This window comes from Strix uralensis, chromosome 1 (genome assembly GCF_047716275.1).
Source record: "Strix uralensis isolate ZFMK-TIS-50842 chromosome 1, bStrUra1, whole genome shotgun sequence".
In the NCBI taxonomy this organism is placed as follows: domain Eukaryota; kingdom Metazoa; phylum Chordata; class Aves; order Strigiformes; family Strigidae; genus Strix; species Strix uralensis.
Genome location: NC_133972.1, coordinates 172,045,371 through 172,072,819, shown reverse-complemented (window position 1 = coordinate 172,072,819; position 27,449 = coordinate 172,045,371). Strand labels below are relative to the sequence as shown.

The 27,449-nt window shown below is 40.8% G+C and overlaps 1 protein-coding gene across 9 annotated transcripts in view; it reads left to right on the top strand.

The window, feature by feature from the left end:
* TSNARE1 (t-SNARE domain containing 1) overlaps positions 1 to 27,449 on the top strand; it is a 508,719-nt gene that overhangs the window by 254,255 nt on the left and 227,015 nt on the right. For 8 of the 9 annotated variants that reach the window (XM_074894660.1, XM_074894674.1, XM_074894684.1 and 5 more), the window contains one exon: positions 15,007 to 15,174. In XM_074894660.1, the coding sequence (XP_074750761.1) occupies positions 15,007 to 15,174 (168 nt within the window). The remainder of the gene's footprint in view (positions 1 to 15,006; positions 15,175 to 27,449) is intronic. The other variant, XM_074894731.1, reaches the window with a different exon arrangement.

Sequence of the window (27,449 nt, the reverse complement as noted above, 5' to 3'; positions counted from 1 at the left end):
GCATAACAAAGGAATCTCTGTTAAATATTTATAGAATCATAGAATAGTTTGGGTTGGAAAGAACCTTAAAGATCATATAGTTCCAACCTCCCTGCCATGGGCAGGGACACCTTCCACTAGCCCAGGTTGCTCAAAGCCCCGTCCAACCTGGCCTTGAACACTGCCAGGGAGGGGACAGCCACAGCTTCTCTGGGCAACCTGTGCCAGTGTCTCACCACCCTCACAGTAAAGAATTTCCTCCTAATATATAATGTAAGTCTACCCTCTTTCAGTTTAAAGCTATTACCCCTCGTCCTATCCCTACACTCCCCGATAAAGAGTCCCTTCCCCATCTTTCCTGTAGCCCCCTTTAAGTATTAGAAGGCCATTATAAGGTCTCCCCAGAGCCTTCTCCAGGCTGAACAACCCCAACTGTCTCAGCCTGTCCTCACAGGGGAGGTGCTCCAGCCCCTGATCATTTTCGTGGCCTCCTTTGGACCCGCTTGAGCAGGTCCAAGTGCTTCCAATGTTGGTGCCCCCAGAGCTGGACACAGCACCGCAGGTGGGGTCTCACGAGAGCAGAGCAGAGGGGGAGAATCCCCTCCCTTGACCTGCTGGCCACACTGGTCTTGATGCAGCCCAGGACACGGTTGGCTTTCTGAGCTACAAGCACACTTTGCCAGCTCATAGTCAGTTTTCCATCCACTAATACCTTCAAGTCCTTCTCTGCAGGGCTGCTCTCAATCCACTCCTCGCCCAGCCTGTATTTGTGCTTGGGATTGCCCCAACCCATGTGCAGGACCTTGCACTTGGCCTTGTTGAACTACATGAGTTTTGCATGGTCCCAGCTCTCCAGCCTGTCCAGGTCCCTCTGGATGGCACATCCCTTCCCTCCAGCGTGTCGACCGCACCACACAGCTTGGTGTCATCAGCAAACTTGCTGAGGGTGCACTCAATCCCACTGTCCATGTCACTGACAAAGATGTTAAACAGTGCTGGTCCCAATACAGACCCCTGAGGAATGCCACTGGTCACTGCTCTGCACTTGGACATTGAGCTGTTGACCACAACTCTTTGAGTGCGACCATCCAGTCAATTCCTTATCGACCTAGGGGTCCATCCGTCAAATCCATGTCTCTCTCCAATTCAGAGACAAGGATGTCATGTGGAACAGTGTCAAATGCTTTGCACAAGTCCAGGTAGATGACTTCAGTGTAGATTCCACAGTGTAGGTTTCTACCTTTGAAGGCAATAAGACTTTCTACAGTCAGTTGTGAGAAATAAACATATCTTAGTGTACTCATCTGAGATAAGTAGGATGGATTGTTCTCTAGGAAAAACAAAACAAAACAAAAGAAAACAGTACATAGTCTGTGGGGGTTTTGGTGGGGTTTCTTGTTTTGTTTTGTTTCTCTTTTTTTTTGCATAGTCTTCCTTGGCCACATCTGGGCATGTGGAGTGTAGGTCTCTACTTCTGAGCCTGACATTCAAGGCTCCTTTTATAGTCTACAACAGAATCTCATGTTAAGTAGCTGTCAATCTTTTTAATCTGGAGAATAGAGCTCTTATCTCCATTGACTTTATTGACCATGTCTCCACTGAATATAATGGGAGTCTTAATAAGGAGCTTGGAGGTCAGTGCTTCCAGTATGTAAAACTTGGTGAGGTGGATTTCTAGCAGTTCAATTTGGCTGATGAATTCAAATGAAGATATCTACTGTGCAAACATCTCAAATTAGTGTTAAGAGGGATCCCACTTACACATCTGTACCTCCAGTTCTGAACCAGCATCTGCTTAATTTATCCCGCTTTGTCTGAATGGGACACTTGATATCTGACGGGACAAACTGGCACCTAAATTTAGGTAACTCTGTTAATAGCACATAGCTCCTTGGCTCTATTAACAGTTTATAGCTTCTTAGAAAGGCAGTGGAGAAAAGGAAAAAAAAAAAAAATTGAAGCAAGGGCATAACTTTATTGGGTTGAATTACTTGCTGGAGAAGCGCTCTTCACTGTTTTGAGTAGACAGGGAGCAGAAGGAAAAAATTCCCTTCAAACATGTTTCCTGTGGTTCACTGTGGTCCCTTTCTCCCCCAAACATTCATGGCTCCCTGGACAGGGAGAGGGGACAGTGCTAATGGCTGTGTGCCTGCACCTATGTGCACATCCATATGTGTTAGTGAGGAGCTTCTTGGGCAGTGTGAAGTCTTAGGTTATGTGATAAAAATCTCATCTCCACACACACAAAGGAGCACCAAGGAACAATACGTTACATATAGAAAATACTTGCAACCAAGGCATGCACACATGTGCTGCTGGAGCAGTTCATTGCTGAGGCTGTAGGTCCTGATTTGCAAAAAGAGTAAGTAAAAGAAGTGACCATGTTGAGCAATAAGTAGTTATTTCATGAGATATTATGAAGCTTGAGGTGTGATCTAGTCTTCAAAGGAATAGCAGAAAGCTGTCACCTTTCCACTCAGAAGACCCTAATCCAGGGTGGTTTTGGAGCCAGAGGTCTATTTTGGGGAGTGAAATATGATTTTAATTCACTGAGTATATCCTTGCCTTTCGGGATGAGTTCAGTTCTCCTTTATTACTTTAGGAATGGAAAATGTCCAGATTTGAGTCCTTTGAGACTAGGTCAAATAGTTGTTAGGAAAACCATGAGAGGCAACCAATCAACCCACCAACCAAAGCCCCATGCAGCAGTTTTCAGAGTAGACTTTAACATGTGATAAAATTTCTCCTGGTTTGGGGTGAAAGTTTCTAACAGAAATGTATTTTTATGGCACAAGCAATGAAGTCTTGGAGTTTATGGCTTGGGAAGGGTATTGGTATATACAGACAGAATAAAAGAGAATACGAACAGGGCAAGTAAAGTAACATGAGGTGTATAGTCTATAAACATCAGATGAGAAAATGAGGGAGCTAAATTAAGTAGTCTAGAAGAAAGTATCAATAGAGACATGATTACAGTCTATAAATACCTTCAAGGTGAAAATACAGATGAAGACCAGGTGAATTATTCACCAAGTTAAATGATAGAAGTCAGAATGGCCTGATGTTAGGAAAGAAGCATGTAGGCTAAGTGCTCAAGCTAATAAAGAACAGTTGTGTGGATGATTAATGCCTCATCAGTTTGGAAAGTCAATAGCACAGTGAAAACATAAGTAAAATAAATAATAATAATAGTCCAATAAAAATGTGTGGTAGAAATTATCTGAATATTTATCTGTGGCCTCTCCTGCCTCTGTCACAGTTAAGACATTGCCCTGGTGGTAGCTGTAACTGGAAAAATGCACAGGTTTTGGACAATTTTGTTACATGTCACATTCCAGAGGTGCTGAGCTGAAAACCTTTTAGCATTTTTTATCTTAATCCTTTCCCTGAATGTTTTATTTTGCAAACAGTTTAGGTAGCTTTTCAATCCTCATGAAAGCCTTCACCAAGCCTGTATGCTAATCATGCAGTATGGGGCTGAACACTTGAGCTAAAGAAAGGTTAACATCTCTGTAAATGTATATCACAGAGACAGCATGGAGCACAGGAGGATAATAAAGCTGGTCTGCATTGCTTTCTTTTGCTGGCACTTCCTATTTCTTGTCACTGTTGGGAAGGTTAAATTCACTTTGTCTTGCCCTATAAAGAACTCATACAGGATAAATTAGCAAACTCCCAAATTCTTCCTATTTCATTCTCCCTGGACAAACTCATTCAGAAACAAGATTTTGTTCCCTTTAGCAATGTTTACACTTCCCATTTTCATTATTTAACTTTTCAAGCATTTTGGTCACAAATATGCATCTGTGACTAAATTTACTTATCTTTAGTTTCTCTTTCTTGAGACATTGTCTAGATCTGCAATAACTATATCACCATTCCTGAAGAAGAATATAATTTTCTTGCTGCTGTTATGTTTTTCTTTAAAGCAGTAAATATCCTGACTTCATTTGACTTGAAATTCAAATCATCACTCTTTGTTTTTCTTGAGATTGAAGTTCACAGCCTCAAAATAAAGCTGACTAGTTGTTAAATATTTCCACTAAAACAGTGTCCTCCAATCCATGTCATCCCTTGCTGTCACAGCACACAGAAATCAGGGCAGGCATTTAATTCCCTTCAATTGAACCTATTTTTTTTTTAAGGTTATTTGCATGCTAGGAGATTAGACTATGTTAGACAGGGACTATTGCTGGTTAGGAGGAAGAACCAGACTCATCCCCTTCTGCATGGGTGTGTCTAGAACAGGTAGGAGGTAAGTTCCTATTGATGTTTCTGGACTTTAGAAGAAGCACTCTTAGAGGGACAACAGCCATTTCACCAATTTAGTTGAAAATGTGATCTCTGTTTCACTGAATGTATGTCTTTAGGAACAAATGCTACAGACCTTTTGATTGCAAAAGCCCATGTCTAACTAGGCTCTGCTGTGCAGTGCTTTGCCATAATTATACACTTAAGAATACAACACTAGAATCAAATGCTAATTTCCAAGGATCTCCCTTTCCTCCCAGTATTGCCAATTGGATGATTGTGTCACATGAGCTGGAACATACCGTGTTTGGAGGGAAAGGAAAAAAAAAAAAAAAAAGTTTGGTAGGAAGCATAGAGAGATAAGAAAAGGAATTTCTGTTTCTTTGGTTATACACTTTCAGCACACCCCTTGTTACCTCGAGCAGATATGTCGCTTAAAAGAGACCAAGAAACTTGCTCCCTAAGCAATTCTTTATTGCAGTACACAGAAACAGCAAATAACATTGGAAAAAAGCTGCTTGGTCTTGCTAAAACCCTATTTTGTTTTCTAAGTTTAAGGAAAAGCCCATAAAGACTGTGCTTTCCTGGCCTTGGTTATTTTCGTGACTCAAGAGGAACAGCAGAACCTCTATAGTAAGCATAGACAGATGTGCTCTTCCAGATCCAGCTGAGCTGGCTGAAAACACAACCCAGCCAAGCTGTGTTGGGATTGTCTTCATGGCTTTCCTAACAGGATGGGAGTTATGATTACTCCCAAGTCCATCTCTAGAAAAACCAGTGGAGAAATATCCATCCACCTGTTTTTAAGGTCACCTACATGTATAACTGATGTGGGATAAGGGGCTTTCACAAAAACTACATACCAGGATCACTTGCCTGGATTTATGCTTTGGTAAACAATCTAAAAAGAGACCCTAGAAAAAAGTCAGGTGAATCTTCAGTACTACCTGTTTTGGGAAGTAGCCAAACATAATTATCTAGTCTTTGTTAATGATTACTTCATCATCTTCATGGTGTCTTTGCTTTCCTAAATCTCATTTTATTTAAGATTCTTATGACAGCTTCAGTTCTGGTCAGTTTTGGTCAAAAAGATCAGTTTAATTAGATCTCCCTAGAGATAGAAAGTTTTCATTGAATCTGTGGAAAAGAGAAGCCAAGGGTGAGCCCTTTCCCATGCTGTCTGGCCGTTGCGAATGGGATCACCAGAGGCTGACCACAGATCGTGTCACTGACCCATGACACCCTGTTGTATAGCAGTGCTGTTAGATAGTCCCAAATTAGATTTCTAATATTTTCATTTCAATTCAGTTGGTGTCTCTTGTTTCACTGCAAGTGTCTGTCATTTTGTGTTTTTTTAACATTTTTATTACTTTTGTATTTTAAATGAAACCAAAAATGTCCTAAAGGAGAACAATTAAGGGGTTGTGTATAATATTAGTGTAATACCTAACAACCAGCTGCCTGCAATCAGACTTGGATCAATAGGCTTTATTGATCTAAATTTACAGGTAAATTTAAAAAAAAAAAAAAATTGTTTACATGGCATTGAGGAAACATGAACTTTTGTTGCCTCTTCTCCCATCACTGCTGTGCACATGTGAAAGGTCTGTCAAAGACACTTTCTTGTTGAACTTCCCAACTTCTGGGTTTGATCTGTTTGGTTTCTCTGCTGACGTCATGCCATGCAGTGTGTGCTGCTGACTTCAACACTTGCTTGGAGTGGCTATTTCTTATGGGTCTAATCCTGCCCTTGACTCCACTGACTTGATTTCCTCTCTATTGAGAGGTTGCTTTCTCAGGTGGAGAAGCCTCACAGGAGTCACCAATTAATTACTCAAAGAGAGTCTGCCTGGCTCTGACTTTTTTGCTTGATTGTTTTGAGTAAATCACTTTGACTTTATGTTTTCAGGTTACCAGCCTGTGATGACCTTCCTGAGTCAGTTCTGAGTTAGTTCTGAAAAAAATTTGCCGTGAACTGGACCAAAGGGCTGAGCATCCTTTGCTATAGAAGACAGACCATTTATGTCCTGATGCCTCATGTGGAAATCCAATATACGTTTTAGCATTTTCTCAGTACAATGTTGGCATTTTTTGAGATGGAGCTCTTCTGTAGATGGTGCCAGAAGTTGTGAGTTGGTGAATGGGTGTTGTCCCATACTGCTGCTCAATGCTCAGCCACCACTCTTCTCCTCCTCTCCCACAAAGGTGGAATGCACTCTCACAAAGAGGCAGGAACCTTGTTTTCTGTCCCCATCCCAACCTCATCAACTGACCACCTACCCTGACAAGACTCAGCAAAGCTCCTCCAGACGGGTGATGAAAAGCTGCCTCTGTTTTTTGCCTTAATTTGGGATCAGGCTTTTGGGTAGTAGCTGAAGTATTGTGAATGCAGACAGTGCAGGGGCTGTAAAATGGGCAGGTATTTTGTAGAGCAGTCACTAAATGAGAGTGTTCCTCAAGCCCAGGCTGTGAACATTTGCTTGGACACTGAGCAGTCAGTCCACTGAAACCCTTCCAAAGGCCAATAATTAAAAGAGATTAAAAGATTGATGCCAAAGAGGCTTTGTGGGAGTCAACCATGCTTCTGAAAAAAAAGTGGCTGAGCATTCCAAAAGCAAAATACAAGATACAAAAGCAGTCAATTCCTTGAAAGAAAAAGACATACTTTTTATTTCCAGCGTCTTCCTGCTATTCCACTGCTCCACACTACAAAGTGGCACAGTGCCCATGCTGGGGGTTGTCTCTGCTGCAGAAAACCAAGCTCCATTTGGCTCTTGCCTCCCTGTGAACCCAGAAAAAAACTTCTCACTTTTTTTTTTTTTTCACTAGATGGGTGTTAACAAGTGAACCATTATCCTTCTTGTTTGCCTCTCTAGCAGGAACCTGCTCACCAGCTGTGCCGCACATACGTCGGGAGGCAGAAACAACACAGTCCTTTCTAGACAGTCTTGATGTGTCTGAGAGTTCCTGCAAGTGTGGTCCATTTACACAAACTCTGGGTGCTTCAAATGTTCAGCAAGGGAGCTGCGAGCAGGGGAGTTTTCTTCTAGCATCAGGATCCAGGAACGACATACAGTACTGCTCTCAGAGAGTAGTGACAACCAAAACACAGTGCCAGCAGCAGAGTTGTGCAGAGAGGGAGAATTATGAGAATATAATTCAGACAACTAGAAGAGGGCAGGAACAGCTTTAGCAATGTGACGCGATGCTATAAAAATACTGGTGAATGCTCTCCTTCGTGACAATCTTAAAGAAATGTTTATCCACTTGCTTTGCATGTATAGAGATGCCACCTGAAGGTAGTGCTAGCGCTGGCAGTTGGCTTTGAGAAGGATGGGTGTAGATGTGTGTAATCAGACTTAAGTCATTCCATGAACTGGGTTTGAAAATAAAAAGATGTTAGATTACAGAGAGGGGAAATTTATACCTGTCTTCACTGTTGCTGTTCTATTTTACTCACATTGCCATGGGACCGTCTGTTTGCATGGTAGATAAAGTTGCCAAATCAACAGAAAAGGAACAGGACAAACTGCCCCTTCCTTCCCTTATGGGGCAACTGTAAAAATGATGCATGGTGAAAATACATGACAAAATGTAGCCCTCACTATAGACTGAAGTTTGCCCTAGAAGCTGATGATATCCATGAGATAAATATCAGGCCATTCCTCCTAAATTTGGTCTTCACCTTGGGGTGAAAATATGCTGTGCTTCTTAAAAGCATGTCGATTATCAGAGAGCTAAATCTGAGGCCCCTGGCTTATTTTCTTTTTCTTCTTCTACCACAGACATGTCATTTAATTCTCTCACCCTGAGTACAGTAAGATTGACTCTGAACTAGAGCAGCCCTAGGTGATGAGGTCATGATTGCTCAGAATGAATTTGGTGAAGTAATAAAGTCTTGAAGGAAAATAAAGAAGAAGAAAGCAGTAGGAGGTATGAACTAGGTACTCTGTTACTAAGTCTATTCTAGTTCCAGGAAAGTAAGTGGATTTTCTTAGTCTTCATAACTGCAGAGGCTTGAACGATTAGATTTATAAATGCTGAAAAGCAAACTAGCAAAACAGTTTCTGCTATTACATTTTCCCTAAAATTAGTAATTTCTTGCAGATTCCATAGCAGTAAGCTGGTAGAAATGGTGATTTTCTTGCTCAATTTCAGGTTCACGTAATTCAAAAGTAAACAACTTGATCAAGAGTGAAGACAGAAACACATGAGAGATTCTAGTTAATTTAAATAAAAATACACTTCAACCCTTCCCTTTATGCTAATTTCCCCATGCTGGTTTTTCTCATGCTACATTGGTGCAGAGTAATCAAATTTACATAACTGAACACATTTCTGTATTTGCCCATGTTAGTGATGCATGCAGGAAGGATTGAAAATATCCCACTTAAAAGTTGCCCTGGTTACAGTAGTTTTAAAGTGCCCATGTTTGAGTGAAAAGGAAGAGCAAGTGATGGTTAATTTGTGATTGCATTTTTTTCCCCCGTTGTTGTGGGAAGCGCCTCTCATAAGATAACAGAGCTCAGATTACCAATCACTGCTGCGATCTTCTGTGTGAAAGATAATGCAAAGTTGTAATATCACTATTTCACTCCTCTAAAAGATTTAGAAGTCCCAGGCTGCTTGTTCTGTGCCTGCCTGAGGCCTTTCTACCTGTAATTGCTTTGGGCTTTCGCTTGGCGAGATACAGCTCTAAATCTCATTGAGTCTGCAAGGTTAGTTGTTTTGGAAGGATGGTTTGAGAAAGATCATCTAATCCGATTTATCTGTCTTCTTAACCTAGCTGTGCATTGTAGATAGGCAGGCCAAACTGGCTGCTCTGTGCCATTTTTGTCCTGGACAGCTTGCAGTGCCAACGTGCTATTAAAAATGTGTCAGGCACAGGCAGGCAGCGTAACTACAGCAGTATTCTGCACAGTGGCCCTCCATGTAAAGTATTTTATTGATCTTTAATGTAGGCACTCTGGCCTCATTATTCTACATGCAATAAAATGTGAATCTCTAAGCCTGGATGCTAGTGAGAATAGGATAACCTCATAAAGTGTAGCCTGGCTGTTTATATGTCTATACATACTATAAAGCAAGAGATAAACATCTCTGCATTTGCATTTTGTTTGAAAGCCAGAGCCAAAATGTTACCCAAGGAGATGTGATAGCTTGGAGGAGGTGTGGGAGGTGTGCTGATTACTGCTTGAGCTGGCCATATCCCTGCTAGAGGTGCAGAGGCTTCTGGAGGTTGGAGAAGACAGAGCAACCTTGCTTGGTTTACTACCTGAGTCATGTAAGACCTCTAAAATAATCTATTTTCATGGTTGCAGAAGATTTCCTTGGAACAACCTGCAGTATGTAATACAAAATTAGCTTATGTGAGTGAGGCTTCTTTTACCTGTGCTCATATAAACTTGAAGGTAACAATGAATGCACCTCAATATGAGAGAGATCTTGAGGTGCTGGAACGAGTGCAGAGGAGGGTAACGAGGCTGGGGAAGGGCCTGGAGAATAAATCCTGTGAGGAGCGATTGAAGGAGCTGGGACTGTTTAATTTGAAGAAGAGAAGGCTGAGGGGAGACCTCATCACTCTCTACAACTACCTGAAAGGACATTGTAGAGAGGTTGGTGCTGGTCTCTTCTCACAGGTGATTGGTGACAGAACAAGAGGGAACGGCTTTAAACTGCAACAGGGGAGGTTCAGATTGGATATTAGGAAAAAATTTTTCACAGAAAGAGTGGTCAGACAGTGGAATAGGCTGACCAGGGAGGTGGTGGAGTCCCCATCCCTGGATGTGTTTAAGGGTCGTTTGGATGAGATGTTGGGGGATGTGGGGAAGGGAGAACTTTGTAGAGTCGGGCTGATGGTTGGACTCGATGATCCCAAGGGTCTTTTCCAACCTGAATGATTCTGTGATTCTGTGAATTCATGAACTGTGCTGTGCATATCAAAGGCAGTCTCAAGTGTCTTACAGCCAAGTGATGATGAGGACATCTCCAACTGCTTGAAACATGCATGTGAATGGAGGAGTAGTCAGAAAAGAAGGAACCTATGTTCCTTCTTATTCTCCAGAGTTAGATTTTCGGTCCATTTAGGAGACCCACCTTCCCCACTTTGATAGTACAAACAGCTCTGTCATATCTATCCTAAGATACTCCATTAGTATCTGTTTCCCATGTTTTCACACACAGTCAGAAATGAAACCCTTTTCTCCTGGTTGAAGTTGGAGTGGATGGACATGGTGTAGAAATGGGTTCACGTTGTCTAATTTCAGGCACTGAGCTCAATTAAGTCTCCTTTTCAACTACCTTCATGTCAAAGGTGAAGGTAAAAGTGTGTGAATGTCTTCCTCAGCCCTTCATCCTCCTGTCCCTGTAGTGTGTCATTCATCTGGTGGATAGTCTGTAAATCCAGATGCAATAAATCTTAATTATTTACATCAACTTTTACAGTTATTTTTGAAAAGACTGTGAGAGGCCCATCTTATTGCAGCTGTCACTGGGCACCTTAATTATCTGACTTGTAACTAACCTGAGCTGGAGGGAGTGTATGTGTGTCTCCCTCTTCCTCTCTGTTGTATAATTTTTCTTTATATCTTCAGGTTTTGATGAGTTGTGGAAGAGAAATTTTCCTTTGAAATCACTAAACATTTCATGGCAGTAAGAGCCATTTCTCATCCATCTCCAGTCAACTTTTCGTGTCCTTAATTTCTGATAAGGGAACAATCCTGTAATGAGCAATCAGAAAGGACATTGTTAAATTTAGAGATGTGAAAGGGAGCTACAGAACTGAGATGGTACCAGCACACATCTTACTGCTACAGGACATTCCCTAACTCTCTGAAGATGAACTCAAAAGGCTGGTTGATGTTGTAGTAGGTGGGGTACATGTTAGATTTCTTCTTCTGGGTGGAATAAAGACCATATAGGAACTAGAAGAGAGGTCATTTCAGTCCCTTGCTTGGTAATTTTATGTGACATGGGTTGTAAAACTTGTGATATTGCTATGTACAAGGAGAAGAAATTGTGTGTGTTAACACTCCTCTTCTGCCCTTCTAATATACAAATGGGGAGTGAGGTAGGCGCAGGGCTGGGAGGGGGTCATCTTTGGAGGGCTCTCAGACACGCACCTTCTGATGCAAAGATTTTACTGCCAGTAAAGTACAGGTACTGGCAGAAGTTGTCACCATCCAGATAAAACCTTTTTTTTTTTTTTTCTTCCCCTTTTCTCTATCAGCAGCTGCATATAGCATCTCCCAATTGGTAGAATAAATCTGATAAAAAAATGTAGTTGTAAGCAGCAATGATTTTATCCTAGTGAAAAGATTTTATCCAACAGAAAAAATGTTGTGCCTGGGCATAATTTTTCAGATATGATGAATAACAGCATAGTATGACTCTCAGTCCTAAGAATTTAATTTTAAAAGAACTACTGAACATATCAGATATACTCAACTTTTTCTCTCCTATCATTTTTTTCACAGGCAGACTTTGGTTTATAGATACATCTTGACAAAAATCTGCCACAGGCAAATTTCAACAAAAGAGCAACTTCAAACACATCCAATTAACAATTTATGAAAGGAAATCCAACAGAAAATTACACAGAGATTCACAGGGCATAAAATTTACCACTAAATCAAATTTAATGCGGAAATGCCTGTATAGGGAGTTATGGCCCCTTCCAGTGCGTCGTCAAAAGGAACTTTATCTGTGGAGGCTCAGTGAGTGCCCTCCATCATATCTTTTCTGGCTATAAATAAAATATTTTGTCAGACATGGCAATAAGCACAACTCAAAAGGGAATGAAGACCACTGATAAACCAAGCTACGTACAGTTTTCAATCAGAAGTATTAAAAGTCATTAGATTTCTTCACACTTTCAAATCTAGGATTTGTTTAACCAGAAATGAGGGGCTCTGTACCATCAACAAACACAAAATCACTTTTAATTTGTTAATACAGCCAGCCACCATACATGCCCCAATAGCAAGTCATGGTGACTATATTTAATGTTACTATGGAGCCATTTTTATGTCTGGAAGGAAATTTCAGTCCCCCTGCATCCTGTTGTTTCCTGATTTACTCACTCATTCAGTAGCCGTGGTTGGATTTTCTTGAAAAATATTAAGGATACAAATTCACGTAATTGCCTTCAGCAGCTCTGAAATTAACTTAAGCCACTACTTTGTTTAGAGAAAAACATCTGTGTCTAGACCATTATCTATTTAAACACATGAATAGCCGGCTTTTGTAAGAGATGACTGAGCAGAATTGCACTATCCAGATTATTTGGGGAAGGCCTGTTATTTACAGATACCAGGACCAACAAGTGGGGATGACTAATAAAGTTGACACAGGCCAAGATCAAGCGTATTTGTGATACAACTGTGGTATTACATGGACAAATATAATTTGAAGAGCTGGTTGCTGTATTGCTGTGTCTCCTCTTAATCCTGTGCTCCCACATCAGAACAGAACAGGAAACGTTTCAAATTTTGTAAATTTGTTATCTTCCACTGAAATGCATATCTGCGTAGCAAAGCATGGCTTTAAGTGTCCATTCATGTGTGTTTAGGTCCCTGGCACAGTGTCCTTGCTGTGACCATAATACAAAAATGTCATTAAATCACTGTTTTCCCGTGTCTTCAGAGCGCAGACATTTGGGCTCTTTCAGCCTACTTGGCATTGTGCAGTATAATGGCCTCTGCATGTCCTAGTTAGCCCTCTGGTGAAGATGAGAGGACACCTCTGTCACTATAAATGAAACATTAGGATACCCCAAGGATTTTTTTCTTGAATCCATTAATACATGCTTTTGGCACTGAAACACTCTACCAGATAAGTTAGTGTCCAAGGCACGTAATAATTAGTGAATAAAACACCCCCAGAGTATCTTAATCCTATTAAAATGTGTCTTTTAAAGTGTAAATGAATTTTTAACTTAATTTTAAATGATGATTTTCTTCCTGTAACACACCCTTTCTCTGTAGATAACAGATCCCAGGAAAGCAGAAAGTGAAACAAAGACGTTAATGTCAAAGATTTTAACCTTCTGTTTATATTTTTAAAAGACACTTGACTGTTTTCTGCCGATTATTCTGTATGCCTTTACTTCTTCCATCACCCCACTTCCTTCATCACATTGTATAATTTTCCTTGTCTGCAACTAGATGATGGTGATAATAACAATGAATTAATTGTGTACGGCAAAGTCTAGGTTTAGACAACTGCAAAAATTCTTTAGCTTCTAAATGAAGAAATTATGCGCTTTTTAAAAAATGAAAGAAGAGTTAAAGAGATAAATAAGCATTTCCAGAGCCCTGATACTCTTCAAAATCTAGCCTCCAAGGCAGATCTCTAAGCAAGCAAGCAAGAAGTAAGACACATTCTAAGTGATCTTTTTTTTCTCATCCCCTTGCCTCCCTCATGCATACTTGGTCAGTCTTCTCATTCTTGCTGTCGTGATTTGGCATTGTTTCCACTGCAACTTCCACTTGAGTCCTCCCGGTCCTTCCAGTTCTCCAGTCTTTCTGTGACCTTCCAGCAAGCTGCCTGATGGCCTTGCTTCCTGTTCACTCTGTGGGAATTCAGGGCATTTAATATCTTTGAAAAATTAGCCAGAGCAAGACAGCAAAGGCCTTTATTTCTTAGGCACAACTCATTGAGAATCCCCAATGTTTGTGCCTCAGGTAAGACCAGATTCAGAGAACTGATCATCTCCCTTAATTCTTGTGCTTGTTTTCTCCTGTAGCTTTCAGACACTTTGGGGACATTCAGGTCAAGAATGTGCTGTAGCGAATTCCATTTCTTCTTTCAACTTCAGAGCATTGGAAGCACTGGATTACTTTTTTATTGTAACTTTTGGTTAGGAGTCAAAGTTCAGCTCAAGGCCAGTTTAAAGGACCGTGTGAATTCTATGAAGTGAAATACTCAGTTGTAGGATTGGAGTCTTCAGCAGTGCCTGTTAGTTTAGAACTTGAACTCAGCCTCCTGATTCTCCAAACCAACCTTGTGTCAGTTCATTCTCTGAGTCAAGTCTAGACTGAACCTGATGTCTTTATAGGCACAGAAGCTAAAGACTGGGAGGAGAAGACCTTGTTAAACCTCTTCCCCTACCTGCAGTGTAGATGTAGCTGGGTCATGAACAGGCTCTTAAAATCTGGATCTGAGTACAGCTCTCAAAGGCAGTATGAACATCTACCTGCCTAGAAAATGGTATCCGATGTTTCAGCAAAATCAGGGCAACTCTACAGAGTGAACACCGTGAAACTGTGAGTCGCTCAAACTGATGACTATGCAGTCACATTACTATAATGATTTTCCCTTTTTTTAAGCTGTATTTAGTTTATCTCCTAAATAGACAAAATAGCATCCTTTGTTATGTTGAATGTTGCAAGTTGGATCATAAAGTCTTCAAGACAAATGCATAGGCTTCATGTCTGCCTGAGAAAGTATCTAATTCCAGAAGAATTTGCAGGAAAATCAACATGGTAAATTTGTCATTTTTCAGATGCACATAAATGTTTTGTTCTCTCAGAACTGTTGGAAAATTGAAGTTGGTTGCTGAGGCTCAAGTGTAGCTCAGGAGATCTGGCTTCAGGTCCTAACACTTCCTTCAAGACTTGATATGTTTCCTCTCATGTAACTTACTCTTCTCCTCTTCACCTTTTCACTACTGTTTATGCAATCCATTTATTAATATTTTGTTTTCCTGAAAGAAGGCTATGTAAAACTGGACAGGATTTACATATATTTTTCTTTCTTTCCATTCTCCCCACTCAGCAGAGCCCTAGGACTCCCTTCTCTGACCTACCTGATGATGAGAAAATCTTTAATGGAGGAGATGGTGTGGGGCAGAATGAGAGCCAGGATCAAGCCTTGCTCTCGGAAATCACAGAAGAGGATCTGGAGGCCATCCGTCAGCGGGAAGAGGCCATTCAGCAGATTGAGGTCAGTAAACTTCTCCTGTCATGGGCTTGTGAGCTGGAAGTGCAGATTCCTTGTGTTGTGTGTTGCTCAATGTGATGAAAGAAACAATGATTTACATTGCCAGTACTGTGTCACTAAAAATGGGAGAGACTATCAAGTGTTTCTAAAAATGGAAATCAGTGGCAGAAGGAGGAATTAGAAATCCATATGACCTGTAATGAAAATGACAAGAATTAATTAATGTTCATGGGCTAATGTGTTTTTTTTCAGTGAATTTTCCATAACAGAGTCTGCAGTGAAGTAGTTTAAATGAGCTTGGTTCTGCAGCAAAACAACTTTCTTGGTGCGTGCAAACTTGAAACCGGAATTTGTCACCGGCAGAAAATATTCAGCTTTACCATTAAAGAGAATAATAGGTAGACAAAAGGAAATAACTTGTTAACTTTTTCAAATAATTCAATATTTTTGCTTTATCAAAGTATTTGAATGTTCTTAATGTAGTTAAAAGAAGACATACTATTTTTATTCTCTTTTTTTTTTTTTTAGAAGTGCTATAAATAAAATATGAAAAAAGGAACAAAAAGAGGTCTGAATAAGTTAAACGTCCCACATTTTTCTTTTTATACTTCTCTTTTTATGCTTTTGGGAAATTCTTGTTACTCAAATTTAACCAGTAAATGAGTAAAACCAGAACATTTTAAATCTTTCTAATTTGTATGCTTTTACAGGCCTAAACTCAAGATGAACCAAAACAAAGAGGGCTTCAGAATAATCAGAACATTTAATTAAGGACTATACTTTGTCCTTTAATTAGATTGAGCTAATTTTATCAGAATAGATTTTGGCTGCGGTGTAGCAGGAATTGTGATTGAGTTAACAGTGCAAAAAGGGGACAAACGTTCCTGCTGCAGACTGGAGCTTTGAGGCTTTGACCTCTGTTTGCAAACAGTGACAGCTACATATGATTCAACACCATAAGAAATTTTGATAGATGTACAGGAGTGAGTTGAGGTTAGTGTACGTCTAATTTCTGTTATGGTTTGCTGAATAGAGATGATTGAGCTTTGTGGATTTGCATGGATTACTAGGGATGAAAATGTTAAAGAATATTCTCACACTGAGTATCCTTGGGTGTTAATTGTCCTTTCATTCTTGAGAAATCTCTTTGCATCCACCAGGACAAACTCTAGGGAACTTTGGTGAAAGAAAATGCATGTTTTGGGATGTTCCAGCACATTGATGTTCAAGAAGGATGGTAGCAAAGGTATTTCTGAAACGGTGTTGTGGACCAGGATATTGCTGTGATCCTTTTGTTTGAAATACAGTCACTGCCTTTTTTTTCCATCTTTATGTTGCCCCCTGTCCTCCTCAGAAAAGAAACACATTTAATGTTTGCCCATTAGGCAGTGGAGAATGACAAACCCCAAACCAGGCTCAAGCACACCAACTTTGAAACATCAAGAGGTGCAGTCATGTCTCCTTAGAGGGAACCTTATTTTGCTGCTTAAATCCCATTTCTGGGCCACAATCTGATATCTCTGCATTGGGCTGCACTGGATCACGTGGTCATGGTGGGGTACTTCAGGCGAGTGAAGTGAACCTAGTCCTGGCCTTACATAACTTCTAAATAAATGCCGTGCTCATGTATTGTGCAGGTTGCGTATGTATTGATTTGGTAGATCATGTCTACCTTTCTGCCTAATATGAATTTACCTCTGGATAACTTATTCAATTTACGCAGTTAATAACTTACTCAACTTAAGCAGTTAATATTGTTTGGCCTTCTGCTTCCTAACAATGTGCACTTTCTTTTTACCTGTTTTTTCCCCATCTCCTGCATCCATTTTGCTTTGCTATCCGAGATCCATGTTCATCCTGTAAGAACGACTGCATTCCATGAGCATTATTTAAAGTGTAGCTTAAACATTTCTCCTCAGGAGGAAAACATTTAGGACCAATAGTATTTTATTTAACATCTCTTTTGAAAGAAATATAATGAAAATGAAATGGATTTTTGGACTCTGTCATACCTCTCCCCAGCTGCATTTGAATTAACAGATGGTACTTTTAAATAATTTTCACTGGGTTTTGTTTTTCTGTTTGTTGACCCACGTGAACATATTTCTTGTGAAATGATTCATCTTGCACATTAAAACTTCCTTGATTTCATTAGAAGTTGTGGCTATACAGAGAAGGGACTCACTGAGCTCATACTCACCCTTACAACTTTTTTCCAATATGTTTTCAAAACCACTAAGTAACCAAGAAGGTTAAAAGGAAACATTATTCCTAACTGTCAGACACAATTAAAACCAAATTTATTGACAAATTGATGTATAGTATTTGTTCTCCTTTGCTCTTTGGGGACCAGAAAGAAGAATAGAGCTGTGCAAATCATATCTTATGCAAGTAGATTGGTCTTGCTGGGATTTTTATGTTTCTGCATATATAGCACCAGAAACATGTAGATCTTAAGCAGCACAGAAGAGGTCACAGAGCATTGCTAGAACATGATGTCCTCTGGGCTACACTGATTAGCACACAACTGTGGAGAAGCTCATGGTGCTGGTACCAGTAATAGGCCTTTTTTTTAAGAGGCATTGAATTTGCCCTCTTTGCAAGAACAGATATAAAACCTTTTTCATTGCTAAAGAAATGAGGAAATAAATTCTCTTCCCGTCTTGTGTCCTGAAAAACAGATATAAAATTGTGCCCATAATAGACATCATCTTAATGTTCCAATGACTCTTTCCCACTTGTGTGTTTTCCACATCTCCAGAATCTCTTCAGATGTTCAGGTTAATGGGACATTGTTCTTTGTCAGGAACATCCCTTGAGGCACTTTTCAGCATTCACAGTTTCCACCTAGAAAGGTAACAGCCATGTCAAAAGTTCAGCTGGCTGTTCATTTTATTTAAATGTGCTTCTTTTGCTATTGCTTGCAGATTAAAAATAGAGAAGTCTGCAAGGGAGATGTCTCGCCAAAACCTTACATTTTGGATAAAGATCTTTATTGCTTGGAAATGTCAAAATCTGGTAGGACACAGCAGCCTTGACACAAGTGTTATTTCTTAAAATATTGCTTTGAACTGTTATATAAAACCTATTTTAACTTGAACTGTATTGGCAGTGAATAATAGATGCCATAACAACTTTATATATAGCACTATAAAATGTGCCATCAGAAATACATGAGCTGAACTGTAATGTAAATTGTCAGTACTCAGTGCTGGCACAAACTCTGTCATAGCAAATATATATAATTTAGCATCCCGTGCCTTTCATTGGTACCTGTGGTCATGTGAAAAATGGAAGGAGATAAAACTTTGAGAAGAAATGGCTAACCATTGAATGGAGAACTTCAGAATTTCATCTTGTGACTGGAAAGACCTATAAAAAAAGATGCTAAATGCCATATTGATTCAGAAAGCCCCAAGTGATCCTCCGCATGCAGACAGCTTCTCCAGAAGTGATGAGAAAGGACAATGAGACCAGACCCCACCACCATTTCCTTGGCATCACCACCAGGTCACCTCACCTCTTCCACAACCCTCTTTCCTTTCTTAGAGCAGTCTTCCATCCCACTCCTGTGCTTCGCTGGCTGATAACACAGCAGTGGACATTCTCCTGCCATGAAGAGTGGGGAATAGCAAAGGCAGAAGTATACCAGGGAAAGGGCAGATTTGGAGAGCAGGGCTCACTCCTGGTATAGGGGACAGTTGTCCCTGAATTAGCAAGATTCACTTCATCTATCCTGACTGCCCTACACCCCTTTTTCTCTCTGCCCCCACAGAAGGAGCAGCAGCAATAAGAGCTTAGACCATGGAGATAATCAGCTGCCCATTTTGTCAGCTCCCAAAGCTGACACTGCCAGGACTAACCACATCACCTCTCAGACCTGAAAGCCAGCAGATGCCCGTCAGTTTATACAGATAATTGCAGTTACCAAGTTACTTAGCAGTCAGGAAGTCAGTCATTCAGATCAAATGACAAGGTAAGTCTAGCTGAAACACAGTTTAATGATTAATCACTACTGGATGGACAGACATTGCAAACTGGAGACCGTCAGTTGCAGATGCCTGTGCAGCCACGGAGAGTCCCGCTGTGGAAGGGTGCTAGGAAAGCATTTGGAGAAATTAGTTCAAGTGTAAACTCTGCCATCAACCCCTTATGTGCCCTGGGCACTGATCATACAGATCTTACCTATAAAACAAGGCTGAAAGCTTCATCCTACATATCAGAGGGAATTGGGAGAATAAGTTGTTTAGCATGTTCCTTCCTCATTTTGGCCAGAAGACCCAGTAAATAGCAAGAAGGATCCCCCCTGCTCCCTGGGGTATTTCCACAGGTTTCCATTTCTTTCTTTTTGTATTTATGCAGAACTCAGGCATTATCTTGGCTGATGTGAAAAGGTGGACAGTTTTCTCCAGTAATATATGGTCATCACAGCATGAAAACCAATATGGTCTGGTGATGCTTTGCTAAATTTTGGCAAGTGAGTATATATGGCAAGAATACCTTCATCCGTTTTCTGATCATCGCTTGAGGATATCCTAAGAAAGCAAAACACATCAACAGAGCTTCATTTTAGTTGATGCTTCTCTTGGCAAAAGAGAAGGAGAGTTGGATAGGGTGTGTCAACAGGTGTGAGGGAAATGCATTTATTTTTAGGAAATGTTGTTCCCTCTGGGTCAGTGTTGAGAAATGTTGATGTTCATTCCCTGTCTATTTTGAAGAGAAGTGATAGATGCCAGCCTCCACACCTGTCAGTCAAACATTTGTAAGCAGACAGAAAATGAAATACAATAAAAATAAAACAAAAAAATCCCCACAGAGTATGTCAGAGTGTGTTTGTTAGTTCAAACATGTTCCTTCTTCACTCATTACTATGTATCATTTCTTGCTGAGGGATATTTTCAGTAAAATCTCTCACTGATGCTAGCAGTTTAGAAGGTTTAATGCAAGCTATTTTATATCTTTCATCAGCTTCAATAGTCCAGGGTTTTGACTTATGAGGCTCTGCCTGCCTTTCACAGAGACTTTTCAACTCAGAGTAATGTATAAATAACATGATATCATGACAAGCACTGTAAGTGAAAGATCTGGTGCCGCATGAGTGTCAAACAGCACTCTTTTCATGGCAGCATGGTGGAGCCTAATTATCATGAGCAGCAGAGCTGCCTGCAAGGTTGACATGGCCATCTCTGGGACTCGGTATTGAGTTGTTCCCTAAAGAATCCGCTTGAGTATTTTGGCCAGTCTAATTTAAAATGACCCGAGCAGTAGGACTGCCACCATTTATTTCAGGAGACTATTTCACGGTCCAGCAGGCTTCAGTGTTGATGAAATGCTTCCCTCTGTTCTTGCTAAAGATCCCTTTCTCATTCTCATCTCTTTACACCTAGTGAAACTCTACTGGACCCCGCAAATAATTCTTCTTCCCCTTTGGCTTTTAAAGTCCTCAAATTCTAACAGTTATCCTTCTCTTCACAAGTCAGTCTCCCTTGCTTTTCAGTCACTTCGGTACTCTATTCTCAATTATTTCCCATTTGTTAGTTCCTTTCTCCTACAGCAGCAGACCTTATATAGCATCCTGGTGTTGTACCAAAGCTGCAGTGAAGAAATGTGTAAAAACCCCCATGGTTCCATTTCAGAAGTTACAAGAGCTGATGGAAAATTTCTAGATAATTTCTACACTAGTAAATTAAAGGGTACCAAGGACACTAGAACTGACTCATTACACTTCTAAATTCTTAGAGCATATCCTGGCACACTTTTGACCCAGATTAGCCAGTGCTTGCCCAAATATTGACACAGTTGGAGAGTTAACATGTTCTCCATAGCAGTTTCGATGCAGCCACCCTGTTCAGAGGGTGAGGGGACTTAATGATGTGGATGCAATGAAGTGCATACCTGCAGTTTCAATGCCTGAGAACAGGCATCTTCCATGTCCTTGTACATCTGTAGCCCTATTGATCTGGTGATTTGATCATAAAAATTTCCTTTAGTCTTCACTGACATTTAGGGAGGAGGAGAAGGAAGGAGAATTAAGGGTAAATTCTGTGGGAAACTGTGCAAGCCTGAGGGCAAAATAAGGGACATGTGAAAATAACAGCTGGCTCCTTTGAAAATGTGGAGAAGCCTTAGCAAGTATTGAGAACAAAAAGCAGTCTGTCCCAGCAGATTCGTGCAGCGACCATTTTCATTGCATATTGATTTGCCCATGCATCTCCTCTCTGTCCCCTTGTGGCCTCCACAACTTATGCATTAGTCCAAAATGAAATTACTTGCCTTCATGTCAAAACCCTTCATAGGCCATCTCCACATCCTTAACACGCTGCCAATGTTGTGACAGTCAGCACTGAAAAATTTTTTCATTGGAGTTTCAGAGTCTCTGCCCTGAACGGGCCAGTGCTGTTTTGGTGTTTTCAGTGTCATTTTGACTCACTTCCTGTCTCACTCCAGATGATGGTCTCTCAAGCATCGTCATTAAACATGTGCTAGTTAACTTCCAGGTTTCTTTATGAAGCAAATCTGCTTCAGGTGTGTCTATTCAAATGTTTTGGCTTCTATGAGAAAGGCAGATTTAGAATCATGGAATAAAATCATAGAAGCATTTAGGAAGGAAAAGTCCCTTAAGATCATTGAGTTAACATAAGACTGTCAAGTCCACCATTAAACCATGTTCCTGAGTGTCTTTTAAATACCTCCAGGGATGGTGACTCAACTGCTACCCTGGGCAGCCTGTTCCAGGGCTTGAAAACCCTTTCAGTGAAGAAATTTTTCGTAATGTCCAATCGAAACCTCCCCTGGTGCAACTTGAGGCCATTTCCTCTTGTCCGATCACTGGTTACTTGGGAGAAGAGACTGACACCCACCTTGCTGCTACCTCCTTTCAGGTGGTTGTAGGGAGCAATAAGGTCTCCCCCGAGCCTCCTTTTCTCCAGGCTAAACACCCCCAGTTCCCTCAGCCACTCCTCACAGGACTTGTGCTCTAGACCCTTCACCAGCTTCATTGCTCTTCTCTGGACACTCTCCAGCCCCTCAACGTCTTTCTTGTAGTGAGGGGTCCAAAACTGAACGCAGTATTCAAGGTGCAGCCTCACCAGTGTTGAGTACAGGAGGACAATCCCTTCCCTAGTCCTGCTGGCCAGACTATGTCTGATACAAACCAGGATGCCATTGGCACTCTTAGCCACCTGGGCACACTGCTGGCTCATATTTTGGTGGGAATTGCACAGTTGTGTTTACATCTTGTGTTTTAGTTCACTTTTTGGAGCACTCTCAGAGCTCACAAATTACATTCACCTGGGAATAAACTCCATTAAAAGATGTACTGCAAGCATCCACTTCATGGACTCTGAGCAATAATAGACATTCAGTCCATAGTAACAGGCTGGAATTATGTGGAGTAAAACTTCATGGACACTTTGCATATTGGGTCCCCAGCACCAGCTGGTTTTCTCTCTACATCTGCGCCTGCTGCTCTGCAATACTTGCCAGCGCAGGTACAGACTTCGTTCTTTCCAGAGCAACTGAGAGATAATCTGTCTCTTGGTCTTCTCCAGAAAGCCAATGTAATTACATATTCCCTTAAGTTTGGCTTTTTCCATCCAGAACAGTTCCTAATGCTGCTTGAAAGTACCATATACTTCTTTTATGATGTCCTAGAGACCATAACATCATCATGCTAGAGGAGTTTCACCTTCATGCTAGCAGAAAATTGCTCCAACAAGCTGTGAAACCAGTCTCTCATGATACCTACCACCTTGCACAGAGAAAACAAATATAAGTTACATTTCAGAGCTAAAGGGACATCACATGGGACCCAGAGGAGATTCAAGTGAAATGCTCAGCAATGTGAGCATACCTAGTCAGTTCTTCTAGCCTCACACAGTATGGTGTTCAACCAACCCATACCAAATGGCTGAGGAGTCAGGATCCTTTCCCTGCTGCAGCCCACAGTGTATGACAACTCAGTAACAACCTGGAGAATGGTATAGATGGCACACAAAAATCACATGCAGCCATGGGGAGTTGTTGCTGTATTTCATTCTTTTTCCATTTCCACTGTTTATTAAATGCTACTGTATATTGGTATACATCCATCTGGCCCATAAACCCAATACATCCAGACACAGAGTCAAGAGATGAAATACCAACAAGTAATATATTGTGAAAATTCTCTCATCTCCTTTCTTCTCACAAATAATTTTTTCTAGGACTACCTGCAAAAGTCCAAACTTTTTCTTATTGGCTGGCTAAAACTGTATTTCTTCCTCTCCTCAAGGAAATTATTAGAACCTGTATATTTTTGCAATCAGTATTTCATCAGGGGTATGTGTAGAACCTAGGACCTCACTTTACAAAACAGAGAGGATTCAGGAATACATAACATTTATTTTTAGCCCTAGACATTTCTTTTGTCTCAGGTGTAACCTTATGATGATACCATATGAAGTGCTTTTAACTAAATTGGAGAGGTTTCCACTGTGTGCTAGAGATAATTTTCCTTTTCTGACTTAGATTCTCAGTGCCTTATCCAAAGACTGTTAGTGTCAAAGAGTCTTGCCCTAAACCCTTTTCTTCCTGCACTCTTTCTTTCAGTTTGCATGAAGAAGCTAGTAATGAAAGCCTTGATTCAGCAAATCACTTAGGTATGTCTTAAGAGCTTTGCTGAATTGGGATGGACTTTAGCACCTACTAAAAGTGAAGTATTTCCTCTGCAGAAGGAGAAAATAGTGCTGACACACACGTTATTTGCTAATAATCTGAATTTTAGGCGAACACATCTGCATATATATATTCACAGAAATTGAGCTGAGTTGGACTCATATTGACTGTCAATGTACATTGATAAGGTAGAGAACTGGAGAGAGATCTCTAGTGATTGTGATGAAATAATGTTTAGCTTCTGCAAATCCTCTTGCTTAAGTGTTAATATTTCCTTTGTTAAAAGGATGTGTTACTTGCCTCCTCCATTTACTGCACTTTTTCCTATTTTTTTGTGGCCAGATGATGACTGTCTCAATAAAGGTAATATCGTGCTCCTATTTCTGTTAGCACAGACAGTACAAACATCATATGCCTCATCGATACAGCTATTTTTGTGGATGTGATTTGCTGCCCCAAAGGGGAATTACCAGTCTCACTTAATACTTAGGTTAGAGCAGTTCGCTCTCTAGTTCTCTAGTGCTAATTAATAACAATGTAGATCAATAGCCCATCAACCAGCCAAGATCCCTGAGCAGTGCTCTCAAGAGCTGTTACTGCAGATTTGACTTCTTGCCTTTCTGGACTGAGTGCCATGCTTTCTTTTTTTTTAATTTGTTTTTAGTAGGGAATCAAAATTTTCCCCAGTCCGGATGGAGAGAATAACAACAGGTTAGTCTTGTGTCATGAACAGATAAAAGCTCATGTGGCAAATCTCTGGAGCATCCCATTGAGACTCCGCTGGTTGGAGAGGGAGTCAGCCCTTCCTGAACAGCTCAGGAGAGATGGGGGTGAGCCAAGTGTATTGAAAAAATGCTACAGAGATAACACGGTGAGAGATCACTGAGAAGTGACTGAAATCCACATTTCACAGCAAGACCAGTTCATGTTCCATCCTATTTACGAAAAGGTGCCTGGTTCTTTATAAATTAGCCTTGATAGTAATATTCTCCTATATTCTCACAGAAATTAGACTGAAAATCACAGACAGTGTTAACAGTATTAACAATGGATGTAAAATTTTAGAGGCTGATGCCGAGGAGTATTAGTTTATGCCCTCTGCACTATGCAGGCTCATCTTCTTCAGGTATTCTTTAATACTTTTAATTGCTCCTTTATAGAAAAGGATGTTATAGAACTGTATTTTCTCATCACCCTGTTCACCATCTATCTACCCAGTGTGTCTCCTCTGGTTGTCATTTCCATCCCTGCATTGAAGTCCCCTGTTCCTCTTTGTACTGAAGCTACTAGACAGCACACTTGAGGCAGAAAGACTATTAAGATTCACCTAGGTGCTCTGGACAAATGCAAATTTTAATGTAAATATTTTAATGTATTTTTTTCAATGCAAATTTTAACTAGACCCCTGATCAACCTGGTCTGATCTCATAGTTGGTCCTGCTGTGAGTGAGAGGCTGGACGAAGGCTCTCCCGTGGCCCCTTCAAACCTTAATTGTCCTGTGATCCTGTGATCCCATTATCTCTTCATGTCCTCTGACGACACCACTGAGGGCTACCAAAAGTTCATGTGTTAATCTTGCTTCAGTCTAAAGCCAAGACATCTTTATTTCCCTGTCTGTATAAGGTCCCAAGTCATTCTCATTCTCCCTCCTCTTCCATTTATTGCCTCTGCAGGCAGGGGTTCATGCTTTTCTTCCCCTTTCACACCACATTTGTCATTTATTTGGGAGAATAGTTAGGATATTAGGATGCCAGCATACTTTTCTCCATCAGATAAATGGGTAGAAGTCAGCAAATGCTGGTGTGCGGGACAGTGTCCATGCCTATGTCTGCACCTCCCTGGAAGAGTAGTCCTCTGAGGTGGCCCTGTGTCCAGTGGGTTCATGTCCCATCAATGGGGTTACTCTGTGGACTTCCCACAATATGTGTGTCACTATGCTCTGGCTGGTCCTGAGTCTGCACTGACATGTTTGCTATAAGTGTGGATAACAATGCTGATCTTGTGAGTAACCATTGGAGCTGCCTTTCCTGGTCATGCAGAGCATTTTTTTATGGTGTACAGACCATTAAAGAAATATCTGAAAGTTTAATTGTGGAGAGAAAATGACGGGTGCCCCATGGTGGCATTCACCTGACCAGATGCAGATGTCTTAAGAGCAGGCATTTCTGTGTGAACTGTTGTTTATAGTCAAGGGAGGGAAATAGGGGTTAGGGGTGAATAGAAATAGGGTTAGATTAGGCTCTGGGAATGTCCTGAATGCAAAACTAGAAGTTGGGTTTTTCTAAGCTGTTGATTGTTGTTGATTGTTGTTGATTGTGGATCTCTGTGTACTTTCAAAGGACACTGAAACACTTTGCCACACTGCTGGTCTCTTCTCACAGGTAATTAGTGACAGAACAAGAGGGAACGGCTTTAAACTCCAACAGGGAAGGTTCAGACTGGACATTAGGAAAAAATTTTTCACAGAAAGAGTGGTCAGACAGTGGAATAGGCTGCCCAGGGAGGTGGTGGAGTCACCATCCCTGGGCGTGTTTAAGGGTCGTTTAGATGAGATGTTGGGGGATGTGGGGTAGGGGAGAACTTTGTAGAGTAGGGCTGATGGTTTGACTCGATGATCCCGAGGGGCTTTTCCAACCTGAATCATTCTGTGATTCTGTGATTCTGTGACTGTCCTTCTCTCCTAAAGTGCTATGTGTATTCTTTCCATTTGTGCCCCTTTTGCCGGCTCTTAGTTGTATTGGACTCTGTGCCTCTTGTGCAACTTTCTCTCCTGTGCTCCTGCAGCCATCTCTTGTGAGTCCTTCACAGATCAGCATGAACTGACTCTATCTGTGCCCTCAGCTGACACAAAATCACAGTCCCATACATCAAGGTCACCAGAAGCCCTATAACCATTAGCAGCATGAGCCCTTACTTACTAAGGGGAGAGATACATTAACCAAGATTCAGCAGACTGCTAGTACGGTACTATCACTGTGATCTTGCTAGATTAGCCCGAATGGATACATCCTTTCTGAGCACTTCTTTAAGCACTTTTTTCCTGAGCAGTTTTTGAGGAATAGATCCCAACAACGTATGTTGGAATCATTGCTTTCCTACCATGTTTATTCATTAGACAAGTAGAGAAAAGAACCAAAGAATGGATAGCATAAAAGTTGCCTGAGAAACCTGAATAAGTCAAGGCCTCACAAAAACATTTCTAGTGCTCAGTAGGGTGTTGCTAGTCTCATAAAACTTGTAGAAGGACATGGTTTAGCCTGAAATGTTAAACCTCAAACAGCAAAACACAATAGCTTTTAAATATTCCTTCCCTTCCTGGAAAATTAGTAAACGTAGAAGCAATTGGGTTGATGCAGTGTCCTCCCCTCTGTATTTCCAATCCACATTGGAAGTTCATTATGAGTGAAGGAGGGGACTATTTTGGTTCAGAGAGTTTAAGCACTTACAACGAGGGGCGCATTTTCAGAAGAATTCAGATCTGTCTTCTCCAGCAACAAGTGGCATGTGGTTGGGTCAACTATGTTTAGTTAGGTCAACCATGAAAGTTTAGTTGCTTTATTTAGGAAGGCAGCTTGAAACTAATGATTAAAAACATCCATTTTCTCATGTAGGCATCAAAAAA